Source organism: Thermobia domestica, chromosome 4 (genome assembly GCF_964235325.1).
Source record: "Thermobia domestica chromosome 4, izTheDome1.hap1.1, whole genome shotgun sequence".
Taxonomy (NCBI): Eukaryota; Metazoa; Arthropoda; class Insecta; order Zygentoma; family Lepismatidae; genus Thermobia; species Thermobia domestica.
In genome coordinates, this window is record NC_137457.1 from 58965935 (window position 1) to 58981749 (window position 15815).

Genomic DNA, 15815 nt, shown 5'->3' on the forward strand with positions numbered 1-15815 from the left:
GACAATCAAAATTCTACTATTAGTGCTAAACCACAAACTTTTAAGATCTATCCAAATATTGAAATCCCCTCCTTCTCTGGCAATAGACATGAGTGTGTGGAACTTTTCCTGCAAGAATATGAATTAGTGGCTAGCATATACGAATGGTCAACCCTAGAAATAGTAAATTATCTTCCTTACTGTCTAAAAGGGGAAGCTTTCTCTTTCTATTTAGTAGATCTAGCAAACCTCTCACCTTTAAACTATAACGAGATGAAGGAGAAACTTAAAAAGGCTTTTCCCAGTATTGAATATACTGCAAGATTAGAATATGACGTTGATACAAGAAAACAACAACCCAATGAAAGTACGTTAGCATTCATTTATAAGTTAATAAAGGATTTGAAATTCTTACGAGGTTGGGTTAATGAAAGTGAATTGATGAGTAAACTTAGAATGAGTTTGTTGCCAGACATCCTAAATAAGCTGATGCTTGAAGTGGACGATTGCGATAATCTCGAACAGTGCCTACAATATCTTAGAAAATTTCATACAGCACAAAGATTAGTTAGTCAGAGGAATGGTTATGACGTAATATGGGAAAATGACCGCTCGGACTGGTCATGCATTAAAGAACAACACCAACCAGGATTGGTACAGATTAGTTATTGTTACTCAGACGAAGTAGTAGCAGAACCGGGTTACAAAACGTATAGGAACAATCACCAAAATACCTATGGCCTTGGCCATGGGCAGGCGCAGCTTTGTACAGTCAAGATAAAAATAGGAGACCGCTGGGCGCAAGCTCTTATAGATTCTGGCTCTGAAATTTCGATAGCTTCAAAAACCCTCTTACCCCCAAGATTTCCACTAACGGAAAGACTGAAGGGTTATGTAAAGCTTCGTGGAGTAGGTGCCCAGCCCACAGATTACATTCCTGTGGTGAGAATAGCGTGTTGCTTCAAGGATCACTTGAAAACAACCAAACGAAGATTTCTAGATGTAGCTATCGTTGACCCACAGTTTTGCGCCTATGACGTTATTCTGGGGATAGATTTTTTGCACAAGTATGTCACAACCATTCATTCCAAATACATGGAATTAGCAGATAAAGACGGGAATCATGTTGAAGACCTATGGTTCACAGTCCCAAAAAGTACATATGGGTATCGTCAAGGTGTGATTCATACCCTAGATTTAAAGCATGTTGAACGATACCCACCATCAGTAGGAAAAAGATCGTTTAGTGGTTCCCAATCAAGACAGAACGACAATGCTAGACAAACGGCTTTCTCTATCCCCCCTCATACAAACAAACCAATTTATAGGAAACGGAACCTCCCACTTAGAAGTAAGGATCCGTATCCAAAATTGGTCACCGGAAATCACATAAATCCCGTTGTTAGTGTACCTGATAAGAGACAAAAACTCCCTGTTAAGGAAATTACATCTCGTGTATTCGTGTGTTCCAGGGAAGCTACAAAATTTCCCTCGCAGCCTACGAATAGAACAAATGGTAAAGTCAATAGACGTAAAAAGGCAAGACGTAACCGAACTAAGAAAAGCAAGGTATCTTCCAGTGCTCCTGAGCTGGAACTTACCAATTCGTCTGACTTAGAGAGAGAGGAAAAGAATCTATGCAGTTTGGACCCTCAACCAGGCCCTAATGGAACTTTGGCAGTTAGTTCTACAGATAGTTCGGATACAGAGATTATACCGAGAAAGAAAAAGAATGCGCCTTATGCGACTAGATATAACAAAAAGAACCAACACTCTGTAAAGCCACCCCTGGCCTCACAGGCGCCAGATGAGCCTGTAGAGGACCAATCAAATAGCGGACATTTAGAAACATTAGAAAAACAATTGATAACGCAAGGAAGTGTAAATGATCCCGCGATCTTCCCTGATCTAGATAATTCTGCTCAGGATCATAGTCAGAAAGAAGTCGTGCCAGACCCCTTGGGGCTGAGCGACGAACTTTTTGAAATCTATCCGGACGCTACCTACAAATTACACCTTCCAGCAAATGTCCGCGTGCCGTCCAAGGCTTCGTATGACATAGAAATTACCGCACCAACCGGGAACGTGCATGTTTGGGAATTCTTACCGTCCAAAGGAATTCGATATTGGCACTCCTGTTTGATCCCAAGAGGTCCAGTCTTTACTGACAATGGAAATATTATTCTGACCATTTTTAATAGTTCAGATCGAATCAGATCTTTGTCTAAAAACCTTTATTTAGGAAAACTTGTTCCCCAGGTAGAGTCCTTAAATGACAAGACGGATAATAACGTACAGGCCGTTAATCAGATCATACACCTTACTAACAAAGATGAAACAGAGGACGTGGAAGTCCCTGAACAACCCCAGAAAGTCCCCCAAACTAAGGAAGAATTAGCTCAAGTACTAAATATTGGCCCAAACTTAAACCCCGAAGAAAGAAACCAATTACTGGATTTATTGATGGAATTTAGGGATGTTGTAGCCTGGGACAAGTCTCGTCTGACTGCGGGTACCGATAAATATATGAGCCCCTTAGAGCTCATTACAGATATACCTGTTTCTCACCCCCCATATAGAGAAACCCCAAAACAGAGAGAGATAGTCGCCACAGAGATCCAGAGAATGTTAGATAGCAATATTATCCGAGAAAGTCAAAGTCCATATTCTGCACCAATTGTGATAGTACCTAAAAAGGATGGCTCCCCGCACATATGTACAGATTTCAGGGGTCTAAACAAGATATTAAGGCCCAACTATACGCCAGTGCCGCGTATAGATGAGATACTAGCGTTTCTGAATGGTACCAGGTACATAAATACGCTGGATATGCAAAGTGGTTATAATCAATTATTAATCCGTCCGTGTGATATAGAGAAGACTGCATTCATCTGCAGCCGTGGAAAATTCGAATTTTTGAGACTCCCATTCGGCCTAAGCACGGCCCCGGTTCTTTTTCAAAATATGATGAACGTTATATTTGGTGACATTATGTGGAAGTATGTAATTTGTTATTTAGACGATTTGGTTTGTCCTAGTCCTTCTTTCACAGATTTAATAGAAAGAACGAGAATTATTTTATCTCGACTCCGGGAGGCCAACCTAAAACTAAACCCTAAGAAGTGTTACTTTGGTTACGAAGAAGCCTCGGTGCTTGGTCACATCGTCGGTAGACGAGGGATTTTTGTAGATCCTGCCAAAACGGAAGCTATATCAAAGGTACCCTACCCTACTACAGTTAAAGAAATACGTAGTTTTATTGGACTTTGTTCATTCTACAGAGCTTTTGTCCAAGGGTTTTCTACTATTGCCAAACCACTCATTTCGTTGACTAAAAAGAACGCCAAATTCAAATTTGGAGAAACTGAGAAACAAGCATGGGATACTTTGAAATCTTGCCTTGTCTCTGCTCCGGTCCTTGCCACTTTGACCCGAATCAGGACGCCATAGTTTATTCGGATGCTTGTCAAGACGGAATAGGTGGATATGTCGCACAAATTAAAGAAGATAACCAAGAACACCCAATAGCTTATTTTTCGAAATCATTGTCTCCAGCGGAGCTCAACTACTCCACGGTCGAGCTCGAAGCGCTAGGAGTTACTAAGACAATTTTGCATTTCCACTTTCTATTGGCAGACCGTCCCTTTATTGTGCGGACCGATGCTCACGGCATATGTTACCTCAGAAATAATAAGATGCTAAATTCTCGTTTCATGCGTTGGGCAATTCGTTTGCAACCCTATTAATTTACGATTCAACACGTCAAAGGCCGCAATAACGTGACCGCCGACTTTTTGTCAAGATGTCCGCTAAAGGATGAGTTACTCTCCAAATTTGGTCAAGAAGAAGATTGTGCAGAGGTGTGCAACCTAGTATTGTGTCCCAAAATAGATATCAAAACAATGCAAAAAGACGACGATAAAATTAGAGAACTAATACAAAAGAAGAAAGATAACCCTACTGATCGTGCTCTAAAACCCTATGTTGTAGTTGACGATGTTTTATATCGAGTTATGAACAAAGATAAGAAACTAGTGATACCAGAAAAGGCTATTTCCGACATATTACAAGAGGCTCATTCGTCTCCGCTGTGCGGAGGCCATACGGGATTTTCTCGCACTTACTCTAAAGTGAACGAACGTTACTATTTTCCGAACATGGGGAAAATAGTTAAGGAATACGTACGCTCTTGTGACGAATGTCAGAGGGTGAACATCCCTCGAGAAAAGAAACAAGGTTTTCTTCATCCCTTACCTGTAAAAGAGGAATTATTTTCCCGTTGGAGTTTAGATATTTTTTGCCCGCTACATAGTAGCGCAGGCTACAGTTATATCCTAGTTATGATAGAATATCTTAGCCATTTCGCGATATTGGTCCCGCTTCGAAATATGAAAGCTCCGACAGTGGCTAGAGCCATGTTGGACGAGTTAATCACGCGTTTTGGCCCCCCTAAAGAGGTACTGACGGATAGAGGAAGTAATTTTCTATCAACGATAATGGCCGAACTAAATGACTTATTCGACATTAAACATGTTCGAACTGCAGCATTTAAACCGTCAACAAACGGGCTATGTGAGCAATTTAACTCCGTAATCGCAAATTTTCTAAGTACACGGCCAAACAGCCTACTAAGTGGGCAGAATATGTCCGATTGTGTGCATATGCTTATAATGTGTCACCCTCACCTATTAGAAAATACTCCCCATACGAGATTGTCTTTGGTCAAAAGGCAAGATTTCCCACTCAATTGGACACCCAGTATCAATTTACGAAAATACAGGAACACCAGAAACAATTAAAGATAATCCGTAAGTTAGCCCAGCAGGCCATGACACAAGTACAGCAACAGACTAAGTTACGAGTTGATCGCACTAGACAACCTATTAAGCTGAAAGTCGGTGACTTAGTATTGTGTAGAGATTACCTGCCGAAGAAGGATATTTCTCCCAAGCTGACACCAAAATTTATAGGACCGTATTATCTTAGAAGTATTTCCCCTACTAATGCCTGCAAAATTGAATTAGTATCGGATCCCAGCCGCACCCAGATTGTAACAATCGAAAGATTAAAGAAGTACTATCCGCGAGATAGGTTGACTTCGGAGGAGGTATCTGGTGACAGTGAGGAGGATTAAAAAAAAAATTTAAAAAAAAATTATGCTATAACAGAAGGGGAACCATTACACTAATGTGTAGCCGCCTTGAGTGTGATGAACTGGCGCCAAAATTCTCACCATATTCAATGACGCTACGCTGTGAAGAAAACAATAAGGTTGGGGTTAGAAATATTATTTTCCCTTCTATCCTTGGAGGCCGGAAAGAAAACTTCGGCAGCTACAAAGTATGAGTGTGGCCCAGCCTCCGCGATGGGCGGGAGAATACTGCGCCCTAAATTTTGTTTGTAAAAATATATACAAGAAAAGGAAAAGAAAAGGAAGGAAATATCCCCCTTCTTTTAGTAACTCTTGCTCCCCCTTCCTCCAGATTTCAACCTACTCAAGCCACTATTTAAAAAAAAGAAAGAAAGAAAGAGAGTACTCGCGACGCTTGAACCTAGGTTTAACCGAGTTAGTATCGAAAAGGAGCTCCTTACTTCAAAAACATGAAGAAGTTACACCCAGAACTAAATCATATAAGTAAAACCGTACGGTGGTTAAACATAGGTTAAGCACAGTGTAAAGAATTCGCTAACCAGTGGTGTTGGGATCTCTTAAAATTATAAATACTATTGATAGTAATGATAGTACTAATCAGTAGTACTAAAAGGTTTCAATATTAAACCCAAGAAAAAGATAATTGGAAGATGATATTTTACAAATGTTATTACTCTTTTGGCAGACAAAACTTCTGGTTGAACACCAAAACGATCTGGTAAAGTGTATAAGGTCAAGTAAGTTATACTGAAACCCTCATAAATACTGCTTATCTGCTTGACGCTTTAAAAAAATATATAGGGGAAACAATTTCAGGATGGCTACGGCAAATACTACGGCTATATCACCTAAGGTTCCTAGCATCAAAATTGATAACTATGGCGGAACCCCGGGAGAGTCCTTGGAAGACTTCCTTCAAACCTTCAAACTGGCCGCGAAGTTATATAAATGGAATGATACTGATTGCATAAAGTACCTTGTTGCGTACTTGTACGGTCCTGCACGCGACTTTTATGAAATAAATTGTGATGAGCTACAAGCTCTCACTAAATTTGATGACGCAGAACAGAAGTTGCGCGCTGCTTTTGGAAACACTGACCAATTGTCAGACAGTTATGCTAGCCTTCATAATAGAATGAAGAAACCGACCGAAACATACTCACAGTATTACTATGCTATGATGAAGCTATGCCAACGTGTCTCTCCGCATATGAGTGACGAGGAAAAATTCCAGCATTTATTGCGAGGTTTACCGGCTGATGCCCTTAGTTATGTCATTGAAAAAGGGTGCGACAACCCGGTAGAGGTAAAACTGGCTCTTGAACGGTATGAAAAAGCTCGAGTACGCTCGCAGTTGCGCCGAGAACAAATTTCTTTGCCATCCACCACTAAGCCACAACAAAAAGAAGTAAAGACCCAGATAGCCAGGAAGATTCAACCCCCAAAACCCAAATTCTCCAAATTGCAATCTGTTTCGGTCGAAAAAGCTCCAACTCGAGGCCCCTTGAAGTGCTACAGATGTGGACGACCGAAGCACTTGCGTGCTCAATGTTGGGCTAAAACTCATATTTCAGGGACACCCCTTACTGACAAGGCCCCTGCAGTCCGCCCACAAGAGCAAACAAACACCCGTGATATACAGAATAAATGGAACCCTAAAGTAAATGGAGGAAGGCCAAACACCTTCGGCCGGACTTCACAGGGTCCAGAAAAATCGACAGTGACTACAAGGAATCAGACTAAAGAAAATAATTCTTCAGTCCAACCAAACAAGCAGAAATAATAACCGATTTTTCTTTTTTCTGGTGAACATTTTGTCAGGTTTGACCAATACTAGTTAAACGCTAGTATATAGAGGTAAGGACAAATTTAGGTAATAAATAAATTAAGGTTAAAAATAGAATAAGGTAGGTTAAGTGCAACCAGACCATGGCAGCACCAAGGTCCAATGTTGTGTTTTCCCTTTAATTATAGAATTTATACTCTGACATGGCACATTTCTGGGAAGAAAAGGAATTCCTACAACTGGATAACGAGGACGCGGAAATAAATGAAAGTGTAAGCCAAACGGACAATTTTCACATTGCTCCCGCTTATTTCTTCGCGCTGGAAGGCCTTCAACTAGCGCCCGGACTTCAAATATTCAAGGAACTATCAGTTCTGATAGTACCCCCACGGACTAGCCAACAGCTACTAGAGTTGGATCCTATAAATTATATTTTAAAACCTTACATCACCTATGATCAACTTACCCCAGATCAACAAATTACCGCATGGCTCTATGAACAAGTCCAGTCGCTAGAGTATGACCAAGGAGAATGTTATTTACATGAAGCATTAGGCGAAATTAAAAACAAGATCTCAATGGGATCCACGGTGTTCGTTTATGGCGAGCCGACGGCAGCCGCCTTAAGAGAAGCATGCCAGGAATGGTTTATTCTGGACCTAAAACCTTTGATTAATGTTTCCTTAGACCAGTTGCCTGACCCCATAGTACCCTGGCTCCTTTCAGAGCACTTACAAAATCATTTTGAATGTGGAATCCAACAAGTACTAAAATTACACAGCTGGTACTCGAAAAAAATAGAATCACCCTCCTGGGCGGATCCATTTTGTATGTTAGAGGACCTAATTTCCGAAGGAGAAGGAGAGCGGTAAAGCCATAACAAAGATTAATACTTGTGATGAACCTTAAGATCCTTCCACTTTACACTTCTTACGTACCGCCTTTCTCTTCGATAATTTGTGGATGATAACGGCTCCTAGATCCCCGATCTGGAAAGAGATAGGAGAGAGGATTACTCAATTAAAAAAATAAATAAATAAATAAGTAACTAAACAAATTAAGACATGACATAATAGTAATAAGACTATTAGTAGTTAAGTCTAGTGGAAACAGACAACTATCCCCTATAAGTCACAATTCATTTACGATGACCATATAATTATCGTTTTATCTTTCGTAGAGAGGTCAGACAGTAGAAGGTCAGTCTCAGGACAAGGTTGTAAGTTAAAACTTTTATCACTTAGCTGTACGCCCCATGCCGCTCTTCACTCGCATCTCTCAGCGGAAATATTTTGCAAAATCCTTTGTGGCTCAAATTCTATCTTGCATAAATCGACAACTGCCCCCGGACTTGGTATATGACCATTTATCCGTAGATTTCCTGGAAGCCCTAGAAGTTATCTGCCTTAGCCTAATATACCGACAATTGTCCCCCAAAGCCCTTGCGGATACGGTTAATAATTTAACGGATCAAACAATAGCCTATCTTAGGTATGTCCAACATCGCTCGATGGATACAGAAACACTGTTCTTGTTGTCTCTCTCCGGAAACGGATATTCCTACGGATTCCAATTCTGGAGATCGACGCTGCCATATCACCACTAATAGGAGTAGTGTCATTCCCCTACGAGTATGGACGTACATAACCCTATGGGAAAGAACACTCTGGAACAAGCTATTTGCATTCATCCTCTCCCGACAAGCTTCCAAGATATTTCCACCCTTTTTCCGATACTATTTACGGCGCTATCTTGCATTTCGATATTGTCAGATAGGAAACCTCCTTCTTTTCAAGGGATGGTTGAAACTTTTTGGTTTAAAAACCACGCGTTGGATGAGAAGTGTCTACGCTACGTATGGTTTCGCGTTCCGCATTTTCCAGGTAATGGGCACAAGCGATTCAACCCTCCACTTGCGAGTTGCCTCCAGACCCGTCACCTGGAATGAGGTTTTGGAAGAGGTATACATTTCTTTTTAGCTTGTACCTTAAGGCAAAGAACCCTTAAGTATATAAAACCCACGGTCAGACTATACGTGATTACTCTACTTTATTAATATTAAATATATCCCTGTTGATTTTGACATAATAGCTGATTGACCAATGCAAATGAATAAATAAGGCATTATTATCATACCGCCGCAAGCCGGATTTCTCGGCGATATGTTATCCTATATAATTGTTTCTGATTATTGTTTACTTTCAGAGAAATGTTAATCCGCCATTATCTTTAAGTCATATTGGGAATTGGGAGTTCTTTTCGTCCATTATCCAACCAGGAAAGCGTTCTTCCTGTACTTGCTAATGCAGGAGTGTTTTGGGAACTACTAACTTCTCAGGTACCCTATCATAAGTTAGTTATATTGGCTTATACCATACCCATATACAATCTACCTCAGTTGCATGATGAATTCAAAACTCTTCAGCAAGCGTTCACTTCCGGTTATTGCGATCAGACTAGAGAGGCGTCTGAACATTCATGTACATTGTTGCGTTCAATTGTGGAAATCCAAAGGATCACTGACTTACAATTGCAGAAAGAATTTCTTGACCTCACAGCATTTCGAACAGATAAAACAAAACGTGGTTTAGATTTCATTGGTAGTTTTCTTTCTTGGTGTTGTAACACTGTTTCGAAAAGTACCTTCCAAAATTACGTTACCAACCAAAGAAAGATGGGTAAATTGTTGAATCAAATAGTGGATTAAATACATTCAGATCATCATTACATTCTATTGACTCGAGACTCTACAAGAAATTTTTCTACCCAAGTAAACAATGCGGTACATTCAATACAGGATAAAGTGAAATCGCTTCAGAAAGCAGTAAATAGGGTGATCGAGCAAGTAGCTCGTAATCATGATACCGCCTTGTCAGTGCAAGGTCTCACCCTAAGCAAGCTCCTTGCTACGCTCCAATACGAGCGCCAACATAAGGACATCCACACTGCTTGCATTGAGGGAAGTATGTCATTAACGGCAGTTAACCCCAAACAATTAGCGCGTGATTTACAGGTTTTAGCGCTTCGACTTCAGAAACAAGGGTATTCATTGGCTATACCACAATCAGAAATATTTCGCTACTATAATTTACGTACAACCACCTGCCACTTTGTAGGAAACAGTGTGACGTTGATTGCCAAAATCCCAATCATTCGTGGGGCTCACCCCATAAAATTATTCCGATTGATTCCATTACCATTTCACTACCAAAATCAAACGTGCAAGGTAATACACGAACCTGCCCTACTGGCTACTAATTCCGAATATGAAACTATCTTAACAGACTACGATCTTATCACGTGTTTGAATAGACCGGATGGACTTTGTAAAATACCGGAAATAACCCGTACATCTTTCCAAGCTCCGAATTGTATCTATCATTTGTGGCGAACCTCTTCGGTCGCGGAAATCAATCAATTTTGTGCATTTACCTGTTATCCACACGTACAACCCATCATCACTCCCTTGAGTGAAGACACCTATCTTATTACTAACCCTCCCCGTCAAATGACCATGATATGCCCACAGAAGAGTGAAATCCTTAAACAGGATCCTGGATCTCTCAAAGTTAGTCTACACTGTAAATGTGCATTGGAAATTAATTCTCAATTACGAATTCCTCCCCGTTTCCCATGCCCCAAGGACTCCATCATGGATCCTGCCGTCAAGCGCTTACTACCCTTAACATGGTTACCCTTAGAGACTCTTAAATTACCTAAAAATCTCTTAGGTGAATTGGAATTCACCGACCTTAATGCGACATTAAACCAAAATTGGTCAGTAAAGGTAACCTACTATGAGCCGCCATTACGATCTCATAGGCTAACCCCCATCGCACTTCCCCAAACAATTAAAGTATCAGATATCAGTGGCAGGCCGTATCTTACGATTTTGTTCGTATGGAATACTGTTCTTACCTTATGCATGATTTATATGACCCTTCGTTTAAAGAGCACTCTGTGGCCTCTTCTGCTTACTCACTCCCAGCCGGTGAAAGCTCAAGGCATTATTCATGAGATAACAGAACCACTACTTTATGCCGTTATTGGAATAACAATTTCGGGAATTATTCTCTTTTGTTGTTATAAGACACTGTGTCTTCGAGTTTTTTCTGTTCTTCGCAACCCCCCCTCCATCTACTTCCCAACCCCTAGAGGAACCCTCCTCGAGTCAGGACCGACGTCCCCCAGCTCCCCCTCGTACTACTAAGTTATGACTAGCAACGATCACATTACTATTGCTCGCTACTGGTGAAGCGCATGCCCTAGAACTTTCGACCCTCACCCATTCTGGCGTGATTACAGACAGTGATCCGCACGTTATCCTTTATGATTCATCGTTACCACTAATCCTGGAATTTCTATACGAGTCGTTCGTACCGCCTGATGGACAAAACATTTTGACCAAACTACCTCCAAATAATCTAGAAGTACTCATGCAAGATCATAGTCAGCAAGGCTATGCCTTTGTCTTTGTCACGAAAGTCCACGTTAAGCAAGCTTGGATTACTACTTCACAGCTCCAAACCTTTCTTGGTAACTTAAGGTTAGCTCAACATGCGTCAATGATTCCATGGAAAACTTTACGAACTGTTCATAACATTCAAACGTGGGATCAATTGGTTGCAACATGCTTAACGAACTCTATCACCCCTACCTTACTCCCTCCTGATTTACTACTGAACTTGACTTATGAATTAGAACACCGGCTTAAGTCAACAGAGTATGAGTTAGTCATACCCCCCTCAGATATTTCGATTCTCTACTCGTATAAACTTAGTGAATGTATCATTGCGCCTACACAAGTCATCATGGCTATTAAAATTCCTTTACGACAACGCGGAACTACTTTACAGCTCCAACATTTGCGTATTATTCCTTTCCAAAGGGGTAAGGAAGTTTGTCATGTGGATCTACCTATCCAACATATAGTAACCCGATGGCCGTCCAATAAACTTATGACCGTAGACTGTGATTTTTCAAAGGAGACCATTTGTTTAGCCCGTGAATTTCAACCGCACGAATTCTCCATAATACCCTGTCTCCTATCGCTTTTGCACTCAAATTCTTCGGCCATTCGAGACAATTGTCCTCTGAAATGCAAATATTTACCGTCGGTTGACCTATTTCACCGGTTAAATTTCACTACTGTCACGATTCTTGCCCGACGTGGATTGTCGATTCATATTTCATGCCCAGAAACTTACATTCCAAATATGATGTCCCCAGATGATTATGGCAGTTTTTTTATTAATCTTGGTTGTAGATGCTCTGTGCGACTACAAGGGGTTGTACAACAATCTATTTATCCTTGCATTACTCATCACGTGGAAAAAGCACGTGTAAAACTCATTCCTGTGCAATGGCTTAAAGACATACCCAGTGAGACCGTACCTTTCATTTGTCACCCATGTACCCTTCGTTCAGGGTTCCCATCTTCAGAACCTATGTTAACAGATTATTCGACAATGTTTATCATTAATATAGTATTTATGGTAATTACCTTGGTCATCGGACTCTTGTCTGTTATTTTTACTGGCATTACACTGCGTAGACGTGCTCTAGTACGAGCTCGCCGTAGACCATACTATCAGCAACAATCGCCGCCACGATATTTAACTGTTACTGGATAAAAACCAAACCTATAAAATACATAACGCAATTAAGCACTGACCATTGACATACCTCATAATTATATTAGGATAGAACTATAATTACAACAAGTTAAAATAAAAAAAGGGACACCTATCCCCTCATCTCAACATATCACTCTCTCTCTCCAGATCTATTTCTCTTAGGACCACTATTATATTTTTTTTTATTGTCTCCTCCTCCTCTAGCCACCATGGAGCCTACACCCACACCATTTGCGCCTGGTCCATCCATGGATGCTCTACGTGATGAAAATGTTCGATTATCAACTTTTACTGACTGGTCGGTATCTTTTATTTCGCCCGCTTCGTTAGCACGCGCTGGATTCTATTTCCTCTGCAAACCAGATAGAGTAGCTTGTATATTTTGTAATTTGCAGATTGGTCTTTTTGAACCAGGGGATGAGCCGACTGAATTGCATCGTCAGTGTTCACCTTCTTGCCCGCTTTTACAAAATATTCCTAAAGGTAGAGATGAATGTGGCCCCTATCATTGGACGTATATGCCCAATTCCCGCCCAGAACGTCTCTCATCCTTACGGGGGCAATCCCCTGCCATCCCAGGTACTTCGGAAATCACAATAAATGGACCCAAATATCCACACTACACTCTCGAAGAAAAGCGATTGGAGTCATTTTCATTGTGGCCCCCTGCTCTAGCTCAAACTCCACAGGCATTAAGCCGAGCCGGTTTCTTTTATGCGAGAAAGGGAGATCAAACTATCTGCTTTTTCTGTGGTCAGGGCCTTCATCGATGGGAGCCCACCGATGACCCCTGGGTTGAACACGCGCGTTACGCTCCCCGCTGCGCTTTTCTCTTACTTCATAAGGGCCAAGATTTCGTAACTCGCGTGCTACAGCCGGCATCCCAAGATCAATCCCAACCTCCCCCACAACCAGTAGTATTGTCAGATACTGAGATTCCATTCGCCGCTAATGAGGTTGTTGCAAATTCCGACCACCCCACAGACGATCACACCCCCATTCCTCAGAATTCCCTCTGTAAAATTTGCCTACTTGAAGAAGTACAACTAGTATTCCGACCATGCAATCATGCCGCCACCTGTGTTGCTTGTGGTCTGGCGGTTACACACTGCATTGCCTGTCGGGCACAAATTACGTCAGTGATTTGTATTTACATCCCCTAACGGGTAGTTGACCCGCTTGTGTTTGCTTTGTGCTTAATTGCTACATATTATTATTCCTCAAATTTTCTTTTGTATATGCTCTTCCCGGCCATTAAGTGCTGTCAATATATCTGCTACCTGAATTTGCTTCCTTTTTTGTTACATTATATATTCTGCCTGACATTTGTTCACCTCACCTACCAGGCTCCTCATATATTGTGTTAGTTTTATTTTTAGTATTTAAGTATTGTTTCTTTATATTCATTTAACACTTAAGACTTTAAGGTTTATTGCTCTGAAGTTATTAGTTTATTTTATTTTTTTTTCTGAGGAGTCTGGGCGGGAACTGATATGTATAACTAAAATATAGATATGTAAAAAAAACAAAATAAAATAAAATAAAATATAATAAAACAAATGATGTATAATGATATCAGATATAGAAATAATCCGGTAGTAACTGATTAAGTGGAATAATAACTCTTAGATATTACTTTAGTTATCCTTTTATTTTTATTCGCATCTTAAGTTAGTTAGGTTTCTGCTTACTTAGGATTTTAGCTTTGGATTTATTTTTATTATAGTTAATTGTTATTAGTAAGTTCATTTGTGTCTATTTAAATTCGAAGGAAATTAAGTTAGATAAACATAATAAGATTAAAAACCTGACGAGTTGCATAGTATATATTAAGGACTTTCGAGTTCTAGTATAACATAACTTAACTCTACTCAGAATAAAAACCTAGACTTAATACCTAGAAGTCATGAGACTTTCAAAATTGGTGGCCCCCTCCATAAGCGGCCCTGTTTGATAAATGGAAACACCACATAACAACAGCGTACAAGCACCGTTGACACATGTTAAATCAAAGTCAAACATTCCATGAGAGTAATACACTTTAGTTTAATTATAAGAACGTGACAGTAATTATACTTGTAAGGGAAATAAAATCAAAATAAACCAACAAACGTAGTACTATTTCATACTTCAAAGTTAATAGACTATCATTTCTTATAATGGCGTGGATACTTCCTCAACACCCGCCTTTCATTTTGCATTAAAAAACTAATAGCAAGTCACTTCTTATCAGCCGACGGAAGTGAATCCAGGTGCTACCAAGGTTTCAGGATGTTGTTGCGTGTAGCTTCAAATTCGAAGAACACACCAGCAGTTATAACAAGAAAATAGATAAATCATTAAAAACAGGGGAACGAAACTATAACGAAATGAATAATAATAATAATGTTGTCCCATGAATCATCACGATTGGAGTACACCATAGTCTCAGATAAGCAATTGGTCCTTAACGACCTTTGGTTCGATCCCCCGATGAATCATTTCTTCTATTTCTGTTTCCCTCCCTCACGCCCCTCACGAGCGAAAACGTGTATTCGATTTGGTTAGGTAAACGTAGGTTAGAACCAAATACCGTCAATAGACACTTAGTTTACCACACATCATCACTACCTACACTAGAGGTCCTGAGTTCGAGACCCGAAATATTCCAGTCAAAATTAATATCGTTGCAAACATGGTCTCAATTACCGGAGATGATTGGCAGTTACGCAATTGTATCTAACGTTGAAAGGAAACAGATAAGTCGGAGATCGAGTCCCGACTCACGCACTTTTTGTATGAGTGACAACCACTTAACCACGTTTGTTTTTCCTTAGGGGCTCACTTACTAAAATCACAGGTAATGCAAAACGTACTTCTGATAATCACTGTTTAACTACGACTTCGGCCACTATCTTTCATTGTGGATTCCACTTATTTCAGGGATAATGAAAATTGGTATGGGATACTCCCAGGATATGAACCTTCGTTGCACTCGAGTTTAGCACTCAACTATGTTAACACTCACTAATAAAACCAATTGGTTGTTTGACGTGAAAAAAAAATTGAAATGCATGCTTCAAAAAAAAACACACTAACAATTCAAGGAGATAGTACTTACCCTGTAACAAGAAAACTCCCCTTATTGTCTCTGGAGACGTAAAATCTTCCCTTCTCATTCTTTTGCGTTCCCCGAGCAATAGATGGTACGTATACTCCAACAAGCTGAAAAATATGAACCACAAAGTTAAGATCTTATTTAAACTCGTTGATTATCATACTC

At 40.2% G+C, this 15815-nt stretch overlaps 1 protein-coding gene and 1 long non-coding RNA gene across 6 annotated transcripts in view; both read left to right on the forward strand.

The window, feature by feature from the left end:
* Positions 1–15815, forward strand: part of LOC145683314 (uncharacterized) — a 564956-nt gene that overhangs the window by 385159 nt on the left and 163982 nt on the right. The gene's annotated exons all lie outside the window — the stretch shown is intronic.
* Positions 12763–13716, forward strand: LOC145683584 (baculoviral IAP repeat-containing protein 7-B-like). Its single transcript, XM_081754930.1, has one exon. The coding sequence runs from the start codon at positions 12763–12765 to the stop codon at positions 13714–13716; it is 954 nt and encodes a 317-aa protein (XP_081611056.1).

Bases quoted from the DNA above. Each gene is read 5' to 3' on its own strand.
- LOC145683584 (XM_081754930.1), top strand. From the start codon at position 12,763: ATGGAGCCTACACCCACACCATTTGCGCCTGGTCCATCCATGGATGCT.